Here is a 13,976-nt window from a genome sequence, read left to right as displayed (position 1 = left end):
ATTGTAAATAAAAACATAAATGCTATTACTTTGTGAAGTCACATCAACTGCTTTCAAACTATGATGATATCATTAAAGACTGTAAACAACAATAGAGAGTGAAAGAAGATATCTAGAAAATGATATGCCTACAAAGTTGACCTAAAGATATCTAGAGAATGATATGACTGCGGGAGTTGAACTGGGTAATAGACTAGTTAATTATGTCTAAGCTATCTGTTTAACCTAAGAATTCATAGAATACAAGCACAAAGTGTACCAAGGTCAATGCATTGATATCATTTTTATGTTCTAAACTGGTTTAATATACAACCAAAAAGAATCAATATAATTTTCAATTGAATTTATGGGTAAGATACTGGTACATCAGTATTCTTTAGAAGTGCAGGGGAGGACATTCAACATTTGAAAAAAGTTGAATGTGCTCTCTTCTACTAGCTACAGTGAAGGCTAACACCTTCACTTGCTATGAGGAAGGCCAACACTCACTAGCTAAGATAAAGACTGAGTTTTCTCTCTTCCACAAGCTATGATGGGAGCCATCAGACCTCTGCTTGCTATGTTGAGACTGACATTACAATCTACAAGAAAGGAAAAATCTCCCTCACAGTCTAACACGACCGATAATTCTCCATTAATAAACCTAACGGAGACTATTTTCTCTCCTTCACTAACTATGTTTCAATGCTTTAAACTACCTTTATTCTGTCAAGTAATTCTGTCATCATTTTCAAAGTCAGGGTATCTGTGAATGCTTTCTGAAGCACTTAATGATACATCAGAACATCATTGTTTTAACATCCATTTCTCTGAAATTTGGCATATATTGTCATTTTTGTCCTATCTCTTCTATGAAAAACAACTTCCCAAGATCTGACTCAACAGTTCCTCATTTCTCAGGTCCCCATTTTCTGGTAACTCAACTGATAGCACTTCCATCAAGCACTCATTGTTTCATTATTTTCGGAATAGAGTTGTACTAACACCTACCTCACATAGAGTTACTGAACCTTGATCATATTAAAAGTTTGATTTTTTATAGTCCTAATAGCAGATTTAATAATTCAGAATACCCAGAGGAATTCTCTATGAATAGCTATGGCTGATGTTTATTACAAAATAAAATTAAGTACAGATCTGAAACTTTCCAAAAGAAACTATATTAGTGGAGTATGAGTAGATATATGATTTAAACAATGATTTTTAATTATTGCTTGTGGTCATCTCAATACAGTAACGACAATGCTTGTTGCTTAGTGCCAGGTTAGCCCTGATTGAGAAGACCTATTTTCAAAGATATTTCAAACATGTTCACCTGTCTTTTTTTTTTTGCCAGACACAGTATATCTAGGATTACATCTAGCATAAACTTCCTTTTTAAATACAAAAAAGTATGGGCACCTTTCTTAACTTGACACTTATTGCATTAGTGGCAGAAATACCATATAGATAGAATGATACCCAAATGGCAAAACCAGTGATCTCATTGCAGCTGTTGACTTTAATAAACATATTGGACAACACCATAAAGGTTCCCAAAGTTTGCCCTAGTAATGGTAGTTGGAATGCTCTTGTTGCACTCATCCTGTCACTCTGTCTCCTGAAACTTTCCCATTAGAGCTACTTTGCTATCTCAACACCCTTCCATTTATCTCTTTCACTGACCACTCTCCATATGGCTTCATGACACTCTCTTACCTATCTCTCTTATGCCCCATTTTCTCCATCACTTGCTAATATTTACACATACAATAAAGGAGGGATAGCACAAGTAATAGCCAATATATATACATGGAATACTTTGATATATACATGGAATACTATTAAGAAAAGATAAAATATTAGGTTTATAGGCCCAAAAATTCACTCTATAATTGCTTATGGGCATATAGAATAGTGGATAAGAGTGCAGGCTACTAACCCTCAGATTCTGCGTTCAATCCCAGGCAGGGACTTGGGAAATAACATCAACAAAAAATAATATCAGCAAAAAAAAAAAAAGAATACCTTAGGAAAGAGAACAGAGTACCCCATCAGATGAAGGCTGGAGAGTACATCAGCCAAAACGTTGTGGAAACAACAAATAAGGTGAGGACACCTATCTGTCTATTGTAAATAATGTACATAGTTACTCATCTCAAAAATATAGAATAGTAGATCTGACTTAAACCATAATGAACTATCCAACCCATGCCAGCAAGGGAAACAGACATAAAATGATGATGATGACAAGTGAAAAACTACAAATTACAGAAACATATACAGAGCAAAAACAGTTATAATAAAACTGATCAAGGAAACAAAAAGTTTATTCCATGAAATGATTGAATATAGAAAGAAGCAGCCTACCTTAATTTCTCCAGTATCATTTTCACAACAGGAAAGCAAATCCTTTAGAAGCAATCGATATTTCGTGATCCTTTGAACTGGTTTGATCAAATACGATGATAATGGTTCACTCAGTTTATGTTTTTGTTGTATTTCCTGTAAAAAAGAAGTGGAGGGAAAAATGTACAATTACCAAAAGTTTTTAACATAGTGAGTATATTTCTATCATGACATCTATCTACCTGATACTAAGTCTTATATTTTTACTATTTGCAATGTCCTCCAACTAAATGCTTTGCATAAAACCTCCTCACATATACACAATGCCATGCAGAAATAATTCTAAACCATTTCATTCAAGAAGGAAGGATTCCATGTATCAAATATATCAACAGAAATTGATTTTGAATATTTGTTTCTGAAACAAAGATGCGTTCTCACCCAATCTAGATCTGTTCATATAAAATTTCCAGCTTGCTTTCCACCTGATGCTTCCCCAATGCCCTAGTCCATTAGATACTATTTACACAGTGGCTAAACAATAAAAACAGATCTCAGCCTAATGTTTCACAATTAACATGTTGGCAGTTAACATGTCGACAATGTGAAACAAAGAAAATTCATTCTTCTGTTATATATTATTTTTCGTCCATTTTATTTTTTCTCTTCAAACTAACCTACCCTCCTTTATTTCATGAAGTAAGAATTCTTAAGGCAGTTCATGCCAGAAAAGGCCTCATTATGATCAGAAGAAAAGTTATATAGATTTTAGAGATACAAGCATATAAACACAATTTTTTAGTTCTCACTTTTGGAATTCATTTTTCACGATATTGAAATTTACTCTAACAAACAAAAGTTAAAATGATTGTACCTCGAAGAAAGTCCCAGCATGTTCCATAAGAAGCTGACTTGAATCTGGCTTGTTTTTGCAGTATAGTACATATATAGAAAACTTTTCTGCCTGTAAAAGAAAAATTTTGTATTTTAATGAAAACTGAATTATATGTACAAATCAAGGTTTCATGATTTTAATGTTTTTAAGTGGTAAATGAAGAAATAAAAAGTGTGGATTGCTACAATTATTTATTTATAAAAGTAACTATTAAAAGAACTGCTTATAACAGATGGTTGCGACAACTGCAACTTGTTTATAACAGATGGATAAGACAATTGTAGGTCGAGTATTATTGTACATAGATCAACAAAATACAAGAGTTAAATGGCTATAGTTGCCTCAAAACTACTTTGAATCCTTAAATTTTTATCATTTTCTCAATAAATAAATTTAACTTTAAGTCATCTTAGCCATCACTTGCAAGCTAGTATGACCTAGTAACATGTACCACACTTGCTAATTGTTTTAGGTGTCTATGTAGTTGTGAACAAACACGGACACCCTCTCAACTCTCTCTCCTTTGACTCAGCAGAACAGTCAGGATGTGACAGCTGGAAGGAGAAAGAGCTGCACTGGTAATCATCTGGTACTCATTTTCAGATGAGTTATCTATGTTAAACTGCAAAAAATAATGATGCTAGTGAGATACTACTTACCCATGTGACAAAACAATGCCCAACATCTTCCGGAATAGTCTCATATTTTTCTAACTCTTTTAAGAATGTTCTAAGAATAAAAGAAAAAAAATATATATATATATATGTGTGTGTGTAAATATGACAGTATACTGAAATAAATTAAAAAGATGAGTTAAGTATTTCTTGGGCTAATATTTTTGGACAGTGAAAATTTCAAAGATTAGAAAAACATTTTAAGGGGGAAAAGAATTTATATTATTGAACAGAATTGTAATTAGATTTTCTATCAGTATAATTAATCCTTGTAAATGTGTAATTCATTGATGCAGAGACAAGCACAACTGTATGGTTAAGAAATTTGCTTTCCAATTGTGCAGTTCCCAGTTCAGTCTCACTGCAGCACCTTGGGCAAGTGTCTTCTGTTATAGACCTGGGTTGACCAAAGCCAAGTGAGTGGATTTGGTACAGGTAAACTGAACAGGAGCCCATTGTGTGTGTGTGTGGGGGGGGGGTATGCACATGCAAGTGTATGAGTTTGTTCATATCTGCATTTGATTATTTGAAAGTTATGACACTCATGCAGTGTTGTTGGAACTTCTCTTGTCAACAACTTGTCTTCTCACTTTGTGCCTTCGAAGTTACACAAAATAAAAGATCACTTATTTGAAAAACATGTAGGGATTTGTGTCAGAAAGAGCATTCAGCTGTAAAATAATACCTCGAAGCATATTTGTCTAACTTGTGCAGTATAGAGAAACAAACATAAAATGAATGAGTGAATATGTGTATAATATCAAATAGAATTCTAATATGGCTACACACACACACACAAGATGTTGAGCCTCATAGAGGAGATGACAAAGGACTAAGATAATTGGCAATTTTGCTGTGCTTGAGAAGACGCATCCATCACAGCATTCAGAACACTCTGTAAAGTGGTTGGCACTAGAAAAGGCACAGTCCTCTGCTTGGTAGGATGTTGTCCAACTACCCAACCCATGCCAACATGGAAGATGAACATTAAATGATAATGATGATAGGCATACACACACACACATACACAAACCCATTTCACCAAAATTTCCATAGTGTCTAAATGACTGAGAGTACAAGACTCCTCAATGCCAGCAATTGCTGGTAATTATTTTTAGCTGAGTGGACTGAAGCAACAAGAAATAAAGCAAACTATTTGAGGACAAGATGTATTTTGCCCAATCTGAGAATTGAACCTACAACCTAACAATTGTGAGCCCAACGCCCAAACCATTATGTTACAAGTGTCCTTATATATATATATATATATATATATATATATATATATATATGAGAGAAAGAGAAGAATTATGATGAATTATTATGTATATAATTTGGTGTTGATTTAAAACTGAGACCAAAGCAAATACAGCCTTCACTTAAAATAAACAACGTTTAGAAAAACATAGATGAGCTCTTCTCAGATGCCAAAATATATTCCAGATATAATTTGTAAAAACATTGGATCTTTTATGAGAAAATAAACAAGTAAAGGTATAAAGATAAATGTTTGCAAGAATGTAATTGCTTAGGTAAGTGAAAGCAGTATCTTGGTGAAGATAATGAGAATTATGGTGAATGAAAAATACTAAGAATAATGAAAATGAAACATACTTGTCATGGAATTCATATATTTCTCTAATATTACTAAATATTGTTTCAGTTTTGTTTTCAATGCCAGGTGGAATATTATTTTGTTGATTTAACATTTCACCCATGTAATACTGGAAAAGAGAAAGATATAAAAAATCATTACAAATGGTAAACAATTTTGCGGAGCTTTTGGCAATTTTCAATGAGGAAACAGATAACTTCAGAAAACTGAGTAGCTGAAAAAAAACAAAAAAACAAAAAAAAAAACCCTTCTAATTTTAATCCTTTCTTTTTTTTTTGTATTATTTAACAATGTAAAAAGAAAATTTACTACAAGAGAGAGAAATTGATAGTTTCTCCTACTTTTTACCCGTGTTAGTACACACAAAATCTAAAGACAGAAAATGCTTATGAGAGGCCATTACATGTCCAGCTGCCCTCCAAGTGGTGAGATCAATACAGTTTATGTTCACTTTCATCACATACAGCTACAGCAAAGTAATGAATAAATAGCCAGCTTCAAATCTTCTTAATAACTTCATATTCTCTTTCTTCTCTCCTCTTTATCCTCCAGCAGGTGCGTATTCTGGTCAGCTGCCAGACAGATACATAGCAAAGGCTATTTACTTTACTTCTCTCAACTTTTCAGATCATCAAAACACCATTTATCTCCCCAGGCTGCTAATCGAGATATAGTTCCATTTCTCCAGACTTTATACAATTCATGAAAGTCCATAACAACAACAATTTTTCCTAACCAGCAAGTGAGGTTCCTCAATGTTGGTCAATATCATTTAAATATTTACTTCACCGTTCTCTAAACTTTCATAAATACAAAATTAAAAAAATAAATAAAAAACTCAGAGCATAATCCAACCTTTAAGATATTACATTCTTTCAAATAAACAAAATTTACTGTTTAATTTGTTGAGGAGCAACTTCTAGCCTCATTTTGCATACATCTTGAAGGAAACTGATTTCAACTGTATATAATTAACATTACAACCTGTACAATGATTCTATGTGATGTTGATCTTTTACTATTATCTATTTTGTCTCTTAACTCCTATATCTAAGAATTCTACCAAAACACATTTTAATGTATTATACCTTCTTACTTAAAAGCATTCTTATCTTGTGTATATTTCATGGCAGAAAAGATTTTGATTATAAAGAATATTGTAAACATATCACTGAAATCTTGGTTGAATACTTCAAGAAGTAGACTGATAAATATGTATGTTTCTCAGAAAGAAAGAAAAATGTTTCAGTTTAAGCATCTAAAGGGAGGCAGGCAGACATTCTTATAATTGCAGTTTAATTGGATGCCTAATTGCCTCCCTTACATTGCAGTGCTAGTAACAAACACTTTGTGCGTGTCTACGTATTTCATTAGGTATGTACATATGTGAATATTTGTATCTGAGTCAACATTGTGCACGTGCACATGGTAGTATGTGGGCTGTTGGGAGAGAATGCCGAAAGATAATAAACAGGTTAATTCACGGCTAATAATGATGACTGTAAAAGTTAGAAAGGTGCACATTGTACCAGGTTAGAAACAGCAATACCCAGGTGTCCATAGATTAATTGCATCTTTAATATAAATATGAAGAACAGTATGAAGGAAGTTTGTATGTTGGCAACAGGTGCATTAACAGTCACATATGTACAGTGTACTATGTTGTTATGATGATGTTTTATAGCATTGTGAGTAGTGTTTTGCAGTATTGTTATGTTTTATAGTGTTGGTATGTATGTTATTTTAGCAGTTATTAGGTAAGCAGTTTTTGTGTGATATAATGTTACATGAGATGTTTTATAGAGATACGTATGCTGTCTTATAAAGTGGTGTGCTGCTTTGCAATGTTGAACATGGTGTTTTATATTGTTGATGTATGATGCTATACAGAGTTATATATGTTTTATATCCTTATATTGGATATATAATACAATGAAGCAGGGGTAAGAAAGTATATACACAACACACTACCATTACTAATACACGATACTCAATGCTCTATATCAAAGGCTCACAGTGAACTGCTAACCAACCCAAAATGCCAATTGTTCACAGTTCTTTGTTTTATAACAATGAATCAGTCCACCTTTTAGTCACTTGAGGGGTGGTTGGATTCCTTCCACAACAATATGATATTTCATAATATTATATGAAGGTGGTGAGCTGGCAGAACTGTCTGTGCGCCAGACCAAATGTTTAGCAGCATTACATCCCTCTTTACATCCTGAATTCAAAATCTGCCAAGGTTGACTTTGCCTTTCATCCTTTGAGGGCTGATGAAATAAGTCCCAGTTGAGCACTGCAGTCAATGTAATCAACTTACCCATTCCCTTAAAATTGTTGGCTTTGTGCCAAAATGTGAAACCAACATCATATAACAGTGGTTTATAGTGTTGCTGTGTACAGCTATTCATAATATTGCATGGTGGTTTATAGCATTGTCATATGGTGTTTAAAAGTGCTGTTGTACAGTGGTTTGTAGGGTTTCTGCACAGTGGCTTACAGTGATGGTTTGTAGGATAGTTGTGTGGTAGCTTAGAGTGTAGTTGTAAATTACAATTTATAGCTGATCTCTAACTGCATAGGGAACCTATGGAAGAGGTAGACCCAGGAAGACATGGACGAAGTGGTAAAGCATGATCTTTGAATGTTGGGCCTAACAGAGGTGATGACAAGTGACTGAGACCTTTGGCAATATGCTGTGCTTGAGAAGATCTGTCAAGCCAAGTAAAATCATAGTCATGGCCAATGGCAGTGTCATGTGAATGGTACCTGTGTTGCTGGCACATAAAAAGCACACATTACACTCTTGGAGTGATTGGTGTTAGGAAGGGCATCCAGCTGTAGAAACCATGCTAAATCAGACTGGAACCTGGGGCAGCCCTCTGGTTTACCAGTTCCAGTAAAAACTGTCTAACCTATGCCAGCATGGAAAGCAGATGTTAAATGATGATGAGATAATGTTGTATATGCTTTTTTACTGTGTTGTCATGTACAGTATTTTAGAGAATTCTTATATGTAGTGTTTTAAAGTGCTGTGCATGGTACTTTATAGGGTTGTTGTATAGTAGTTTACAGTATTGTTGCATTTCTCAAGGGTTCACATAGCTCACTTGCTGGCACTGAGTTACAAAACTCAGGTCAACCTTGATTGAGCAAACCAAAGGCATTCCATCTATGACCTTTGCATTGAGGGGATATCTAAGACTAGATTATCTAACATGTGTCCTAAGTGTGATTTGGAGGAGATTTGGCTATTACTTAGGGTGACTCTGTAGAGGTTCTCCCAGTAGCTAGTCGTTTTATCAAATTTTAACAATCATTATTGTCTAAGCCCAAGTTAATCCTGAAAGAGCAAGCATATGATCAAGGGCTTTCCAGCAGTCCCTATGATACAAGGATGTAGTGAACTACATGACATGATAGTAGAGTGTAATTTGAAAGAAATTTGGTTGCTATATGTAGCAGACTGAATGACTATATACAGGCTCAATTTCTCAATAGAAAAAATAAAGATATGAAATTAAGCACAAACCTTCATACAAGTTTCTAAATCTTTCACATATGATCTCTCAGTTTGTAGTAATTCAGCCATGATAAATCTGAAAGTAAATAAATCAAAACATACAAATATCTTCAACAAGTTTTTGCAGTGTTTTTTTTTTTTTAAAGAAACTGAAATAACCTCAGCAAATAAAATGAGAAATCTTCAGAATTAAATCTCATCTTCTCCCTTGTAATATCAGGTCATCCTATAACTAATGTCTGGACTTCTATATTTTCAAATGCTTTAACAGAATTTTAGAATGTCTAATGGCATCAAGTAATATTTATATGTATTTGGACATAATTTAAACTAATCAAATTTCATTTTGCAGGATAAGCTAATTGAAATTTCACTAATTAAAGCTCTTCAAACATGGAAGCCTCTAAGGAGCATTTCAGGCACATAATGCTTTATGAGTTTAAAAAAGGTAACTCTGCAGTTGAAGTGACTTGAAATATTCACTCAACTTATGAAGAAGAGTGCCTGAATGAAAGAACTTGCAGAAGATGGTTTGTAAAATTCAGAGGTGGAGATTTCAGCCTTGAAGATGAGGCCTGAAAAGGATGTCCAATTGAGTTTAATGACAAGCTCCTTTTAGAAGAAGTTAAAAAAGATCATGCAGTTTCAGTTGAAGAATTGGCAAGCAAGTTTTGTTCAAGCCATACAACTGTTCATCGCCATCTTCAACAGCTTGGAAAGGTTTCAAAACTCAGAAAATGGGTGCCTCATGATTTGTCTGAAGCCAACTGCAAATCCCAAGTAGACATCTACTCTTTTCTTCATTCTTGTGAACTCATCTCACCCTTTTTGGACAGACTGGTGACCAGTAATGAAAAATGGGTCTTTTATTAAAATGTTAAGCATCATAGACATTGTCTTGGTGAAAAGGGAACTCCGCGCAAAGAAGGTTCTTCTTTCTATTTGGTGGGATTGCAAAGGATTCATCCATTTCGAGTTGCTACCAACTAATGCAACAATCAATGCTCAAATCTACTGTCAGCAATTAGAGCATTGGAATGTTGCTTTGAGGAAAAAAGACTTTAGAGAATTGAAAGAGAGTGGTGTTTCATTGGGACAATGCAAAACCCCACACTGCAAAGATCACATCACAGAAAATCTAGGAATTTGTTTGAGAGAAAATTGCTTATCTGCCTTATTCCCCAGATCCTACTCCTTCAGATTACCATTTGTTTCATAGTTTACAGAATCATTTGGATGGATTAACCCTCAAAACAACTAAAAAAGTTGAAACTGACCTTTCAGAGTTCTCTTTGAAACTGAAAGAGTTTTTCACTAATAGGAGTTAAAAGCTTACAAGTAGATGGAAAGATGTCATAGATAATCATGGAAAATATACTGATGGTTAAGTTTCATTAAAATGTAAGATTTGGTCATTTGTTCTCCTTATTTAAAATTTGGACACTACTTATGGGATGACCTGATGTGTGTGTGTGTGTGTGTGTGTGCATGCACAAGTGAATGGACAGATAGACAGAGAGAGACACACACACACAAATATAAATGAAACTGAAAGAGGATATTTTGTATCAATCTGTGAATGAATTCAGCCTGTGAGTTTAAGATGACACAAGTTTAATTATGCAAAACTTCCAACAGCAGTTTTTTTCCTCTTTATATTCTTAAAGACTATTCCTCCATTACTTCTGAATCATAATGGTCCATAGTGCTAGCTATTATATCCTAGTAGATTGTAAAGTAAATATGAAATATAAATCTTCACTGGTCTGTTGTTGCAGTTAGCTTTTCATGTGAGAGGAATTAGCAATAGAAACTAGACTTGCAAGCATGTATGGCTTGGCAGTATGTACTAAGTGTTCACTATTTGTTTCAGGTAACCAGATAGTCGTGAACAGACAACATTCTCTCTATCCACCCATTGGTAATCCAGTTGAAATCTAGGATATGACGCTGAAAGTAAAGAAGGGTGTACCAGCACTAGGCTGGTACTCGGTAGCTGAATTTACTGGAGCAACTTGAAGGCCAGGTATCTTGCTGCAGAACACAATAGACTACCTCAACTGGGAATCAAACTTCCAACCTTATGATTGTGAGTCTGACACTCTAATCACTAAATATACACCTACACAATTAGCAATGGAAGTCAACAAAAAACTAAACTATTTTAAGTGTAGTAAGTTAAACAGCAGTGAACTATAGAACTCATGGAAGTTATATGGATCAGGTTGTTAATTAAATGCCATGGACAGAGTATAGTGAACTTTACCATACTGTGGTACCTGCTGTGTTGTTCAGATTTAAAAGGTCATAGTCACTGTTCACCTGACAAATCACATCACTGAGGATTACCTCATCAGAATGTTTAATACCTTAACAATATAACTATCAAGACCAGCCTGGCTATTAAAAAAGAATAATAATGGCAAACCAATATTAAGAATAATGACAGCACAAGATGTACAAGATATTTTAAACAGGCCCTTACTCTCGTCGTCTAGCAGACTTTCTTTTTTCTTCAGTAAGTTCCTTAGGAGCATGCTGTTGAAGTTTTTCTTCAATTGAAGGATCACTTTGCCTGTCTTCTTTCTCAGTCTACAAATAAACAAAATAACACAGAGAATTAGAAAGATTTCTCTAAAACAATGCTTAATGAATTGAACGGAAGTATTTAAATTGATACATTTACTTTTATTAAGTCAAATAAAAAGATAAAAGTAACCACAACATTGAAAAACAAATTTTGAAAAGTATTTTATACTGAGAAACACTCACTTCATTTGTGACACCGAGTTTGCCTTCTAGTTTTTGTCTGTATTTCTCCATGCGAGAAGAGAAGTCTTTATATCGTTTATCTACAGCAGCACACCATGCCATGATGCTGCTGGCATGAAATGTGCCTTTAGAAACAAAACCATCAGCCAGTTGAAGCAAAAGACTGACATTTTCTTTAGTTTCCTAAAAAGAAAATTGATTTCAGAAATATTATTTAATTAAAAGTAACATCTCTCTCTCTCTCTCTCTCTCTCACACACACACACACATACAAACACACTATTTCTTTATATCAAATATTTTAAGATGTCTTTTTTCAGTTGCATAACTTACTGGGGATATTGGGACAACCCTCAATATATTCAGCTACACAGTGGTAAAAGAGAGGGAAAATATCTCTGATTATGGCAGAATTTGTAGATATAAACACAAAGGTTTATAATTTTAAGAAATGACTAAATGACAGGTAATTACCATGTTTTACTTAGAAACTATAGTGACAAATGTACAGTAAAATGAAATCACTACAACTAAAAAAAGAAACTCACATTATAGGATCAAATGACTGTTACTTTACACTATTTCACTAATACATTGCTGGTCATCAACATTAGTCAATCATTGAATACTTTATGTTACATAAACATGACAGATAGTTGTTTGACTATACAACTTGCTGTATTCATTATTTATAACTACACCTGTTTCATGCAAGTAAATTGATCCAACCTAGCTTCACCTCAGTAAATAAGACCAATAATCGAGCTGCCCCTGTTGTAAATAGTCCAAATAATCTAGCTGCACCTCTACAAAATAGGTCCAATAATTTAGCTTCACAATCAGAAAATGGCTCATTGATCCAATAAATTAGCTCCACCTCCTGTAAATATGAGGGGAAGTAAAAGAATTATCCACACTTCCACCATAACATATCTTTATTATTGCCACACAGCCTTCTGCACACGCATGCTTACAGTTGGTACTATTTTGGTCATGTGATCAAAGTTTGAATCTGATTGTGCCATTTTTCTTTCTGACATGTGCACCAAATTTCCCTGACTGGAAAGTGTGTCAGGTACTGAAATTCATTGGAGGCTTGTAGGTCTAATAAACTAACTCTACCTCCAGTAAATAGGTCCAATACTCTAGCTCAGTGGTTCCCAACCTGTGGTCCACAAAGGTAGTACTGGGGGTCTGTGAACTAAATTCAAAATTTCATATATATATATATACATACATGCACACACACACATATATACAGACATACGTAAGGATAAGCATATTACAAGGGGTTCGTGGGAAAACTCATTTAAATAAAAGGATTGGGAACTACTGCTCTAGCTCCACCTCCAGCAAACAGGTTCAAATAATCTAATTCTACCTCCAGTAAAGAGAACCAATAATCTAGTTCCACTTCTAGGTTCAACAAACTAAATCTACCTTCAATAAATAGTTTCAACAATTTAGGTCCATCTCAAAGAGCTCCAGCAATACAGTTCCACCTCCAATAATTGGGTTTAACAATCTAGACCTACCCCCACTAAATTGATCATATAATCAATGCCCACCTTCAGTAAATAAGTTCAACAATCTAATTTCACTTCCAGTGAATAAGCAGCTGCTCTTGTTTGGTTTCTGAACACCTTTTCTCATGTCTCTCTCTTCACTTTAAAATAGAGACTGACATTCACCAACAACAAATAGAATACAATATGGTCAATGTTACCTTGGCCCTGCCACGAAACTCATAGTATTCTCTTAACAGTGACTCTGTTTCTTCTCTGGTTTCACCAACAGATGTGTGTGTTGACAAGTATGCCTCGCCTGAATCATGAATCCAGTCTAATGCCTGCAGAAAAGAAATTAATTAACATAAGGAACAAGAAAAGACTATACAGATAATGTATAATAGATATATAATATGGGAGATTATGCAGAATAATAAAGGATTTGTGGAAGATCTTGGTTTTTTGTGATTCTTTTTCTTTCTTTTTTCAAAACCACAAGTTAAATAAAATACTATGAGAGTGTGTATGCTGATGTGTTAAAGTTGAGGTTCTTTAATATAGAAACATAAGAAAGCTCAATACAAATTGTGTATATATATGCATGTTTACGTGTGTATGTGTGTGTGTGTGTGTATATATATATATATATATATATATA

At 34.1% G+C, this 13,976-nt stretch overlaps 1 protein-coding gene across 7 annotated transcripts in view; it reads right to left on the bottom strand.

Annotated features, from left to right (window-relative positions):
- Positions 1–13,976, bottom strand: part of LOC106875262 (kalirin) — a 551,716-nt gene that overhangs the window by 249,644 nt on the left and 288,096 nt on the right. For all 7 annotated transcript variants that reach the window (XM_052965684.1, XM_052965687.1, XM_052965686.1 and 4 more), the window contains 8 exons: positions 13,537–13,659; positions 11,811–11,993; positions 11,524–11,630; positions 9,048–9,114; positions 5,512–5,621; positions 3,883–3,952; positions 3,203–3,292; positions 2,350–2,484 (listed from right to left, as the gene is read on the bottom strand). In XM_052965684.1, coding sequence (XP_052821644.1) covers positions 2,350–2,484; positions 3,203–3,292; positions 3,883–3,952; positions 5,512–5,621; positions 9,048–9,114; positions 11,524–11,630; positions 11,811–11,993; positions 13,537–13,659 — 885 coding nt within the window. The remainder of the gene's footprint in view (positions 1–2,349; positions 2,485–3,202; positions 3,293–3,882; positions 3,953–5,511; positions 5,622–9,047; positions 9,115–11,523; positions 11,631–11,810; positions 11,994–13,536; positions 13,660–13,976) is intronic.

Source organism: Octopus bimaculoides, chromosome 2 (assembly GCF_001194135.2).
Source record: "Octopus bimaculoides isolate UCB-OBI-ISO-001 chromosome 2, ASM119413v2, whole genome shotgun sequence".
NCBI lineage: Eukaryota > Metazoa > Mollusca > Cephalopoda > Octopoda > Octopodidae > Octopus > Octopus bimaculoides.
Note: the sequence above shows the minus strand (reverse complement) of the source record. Positions and strands in the feature narration are given on the sequence as shown.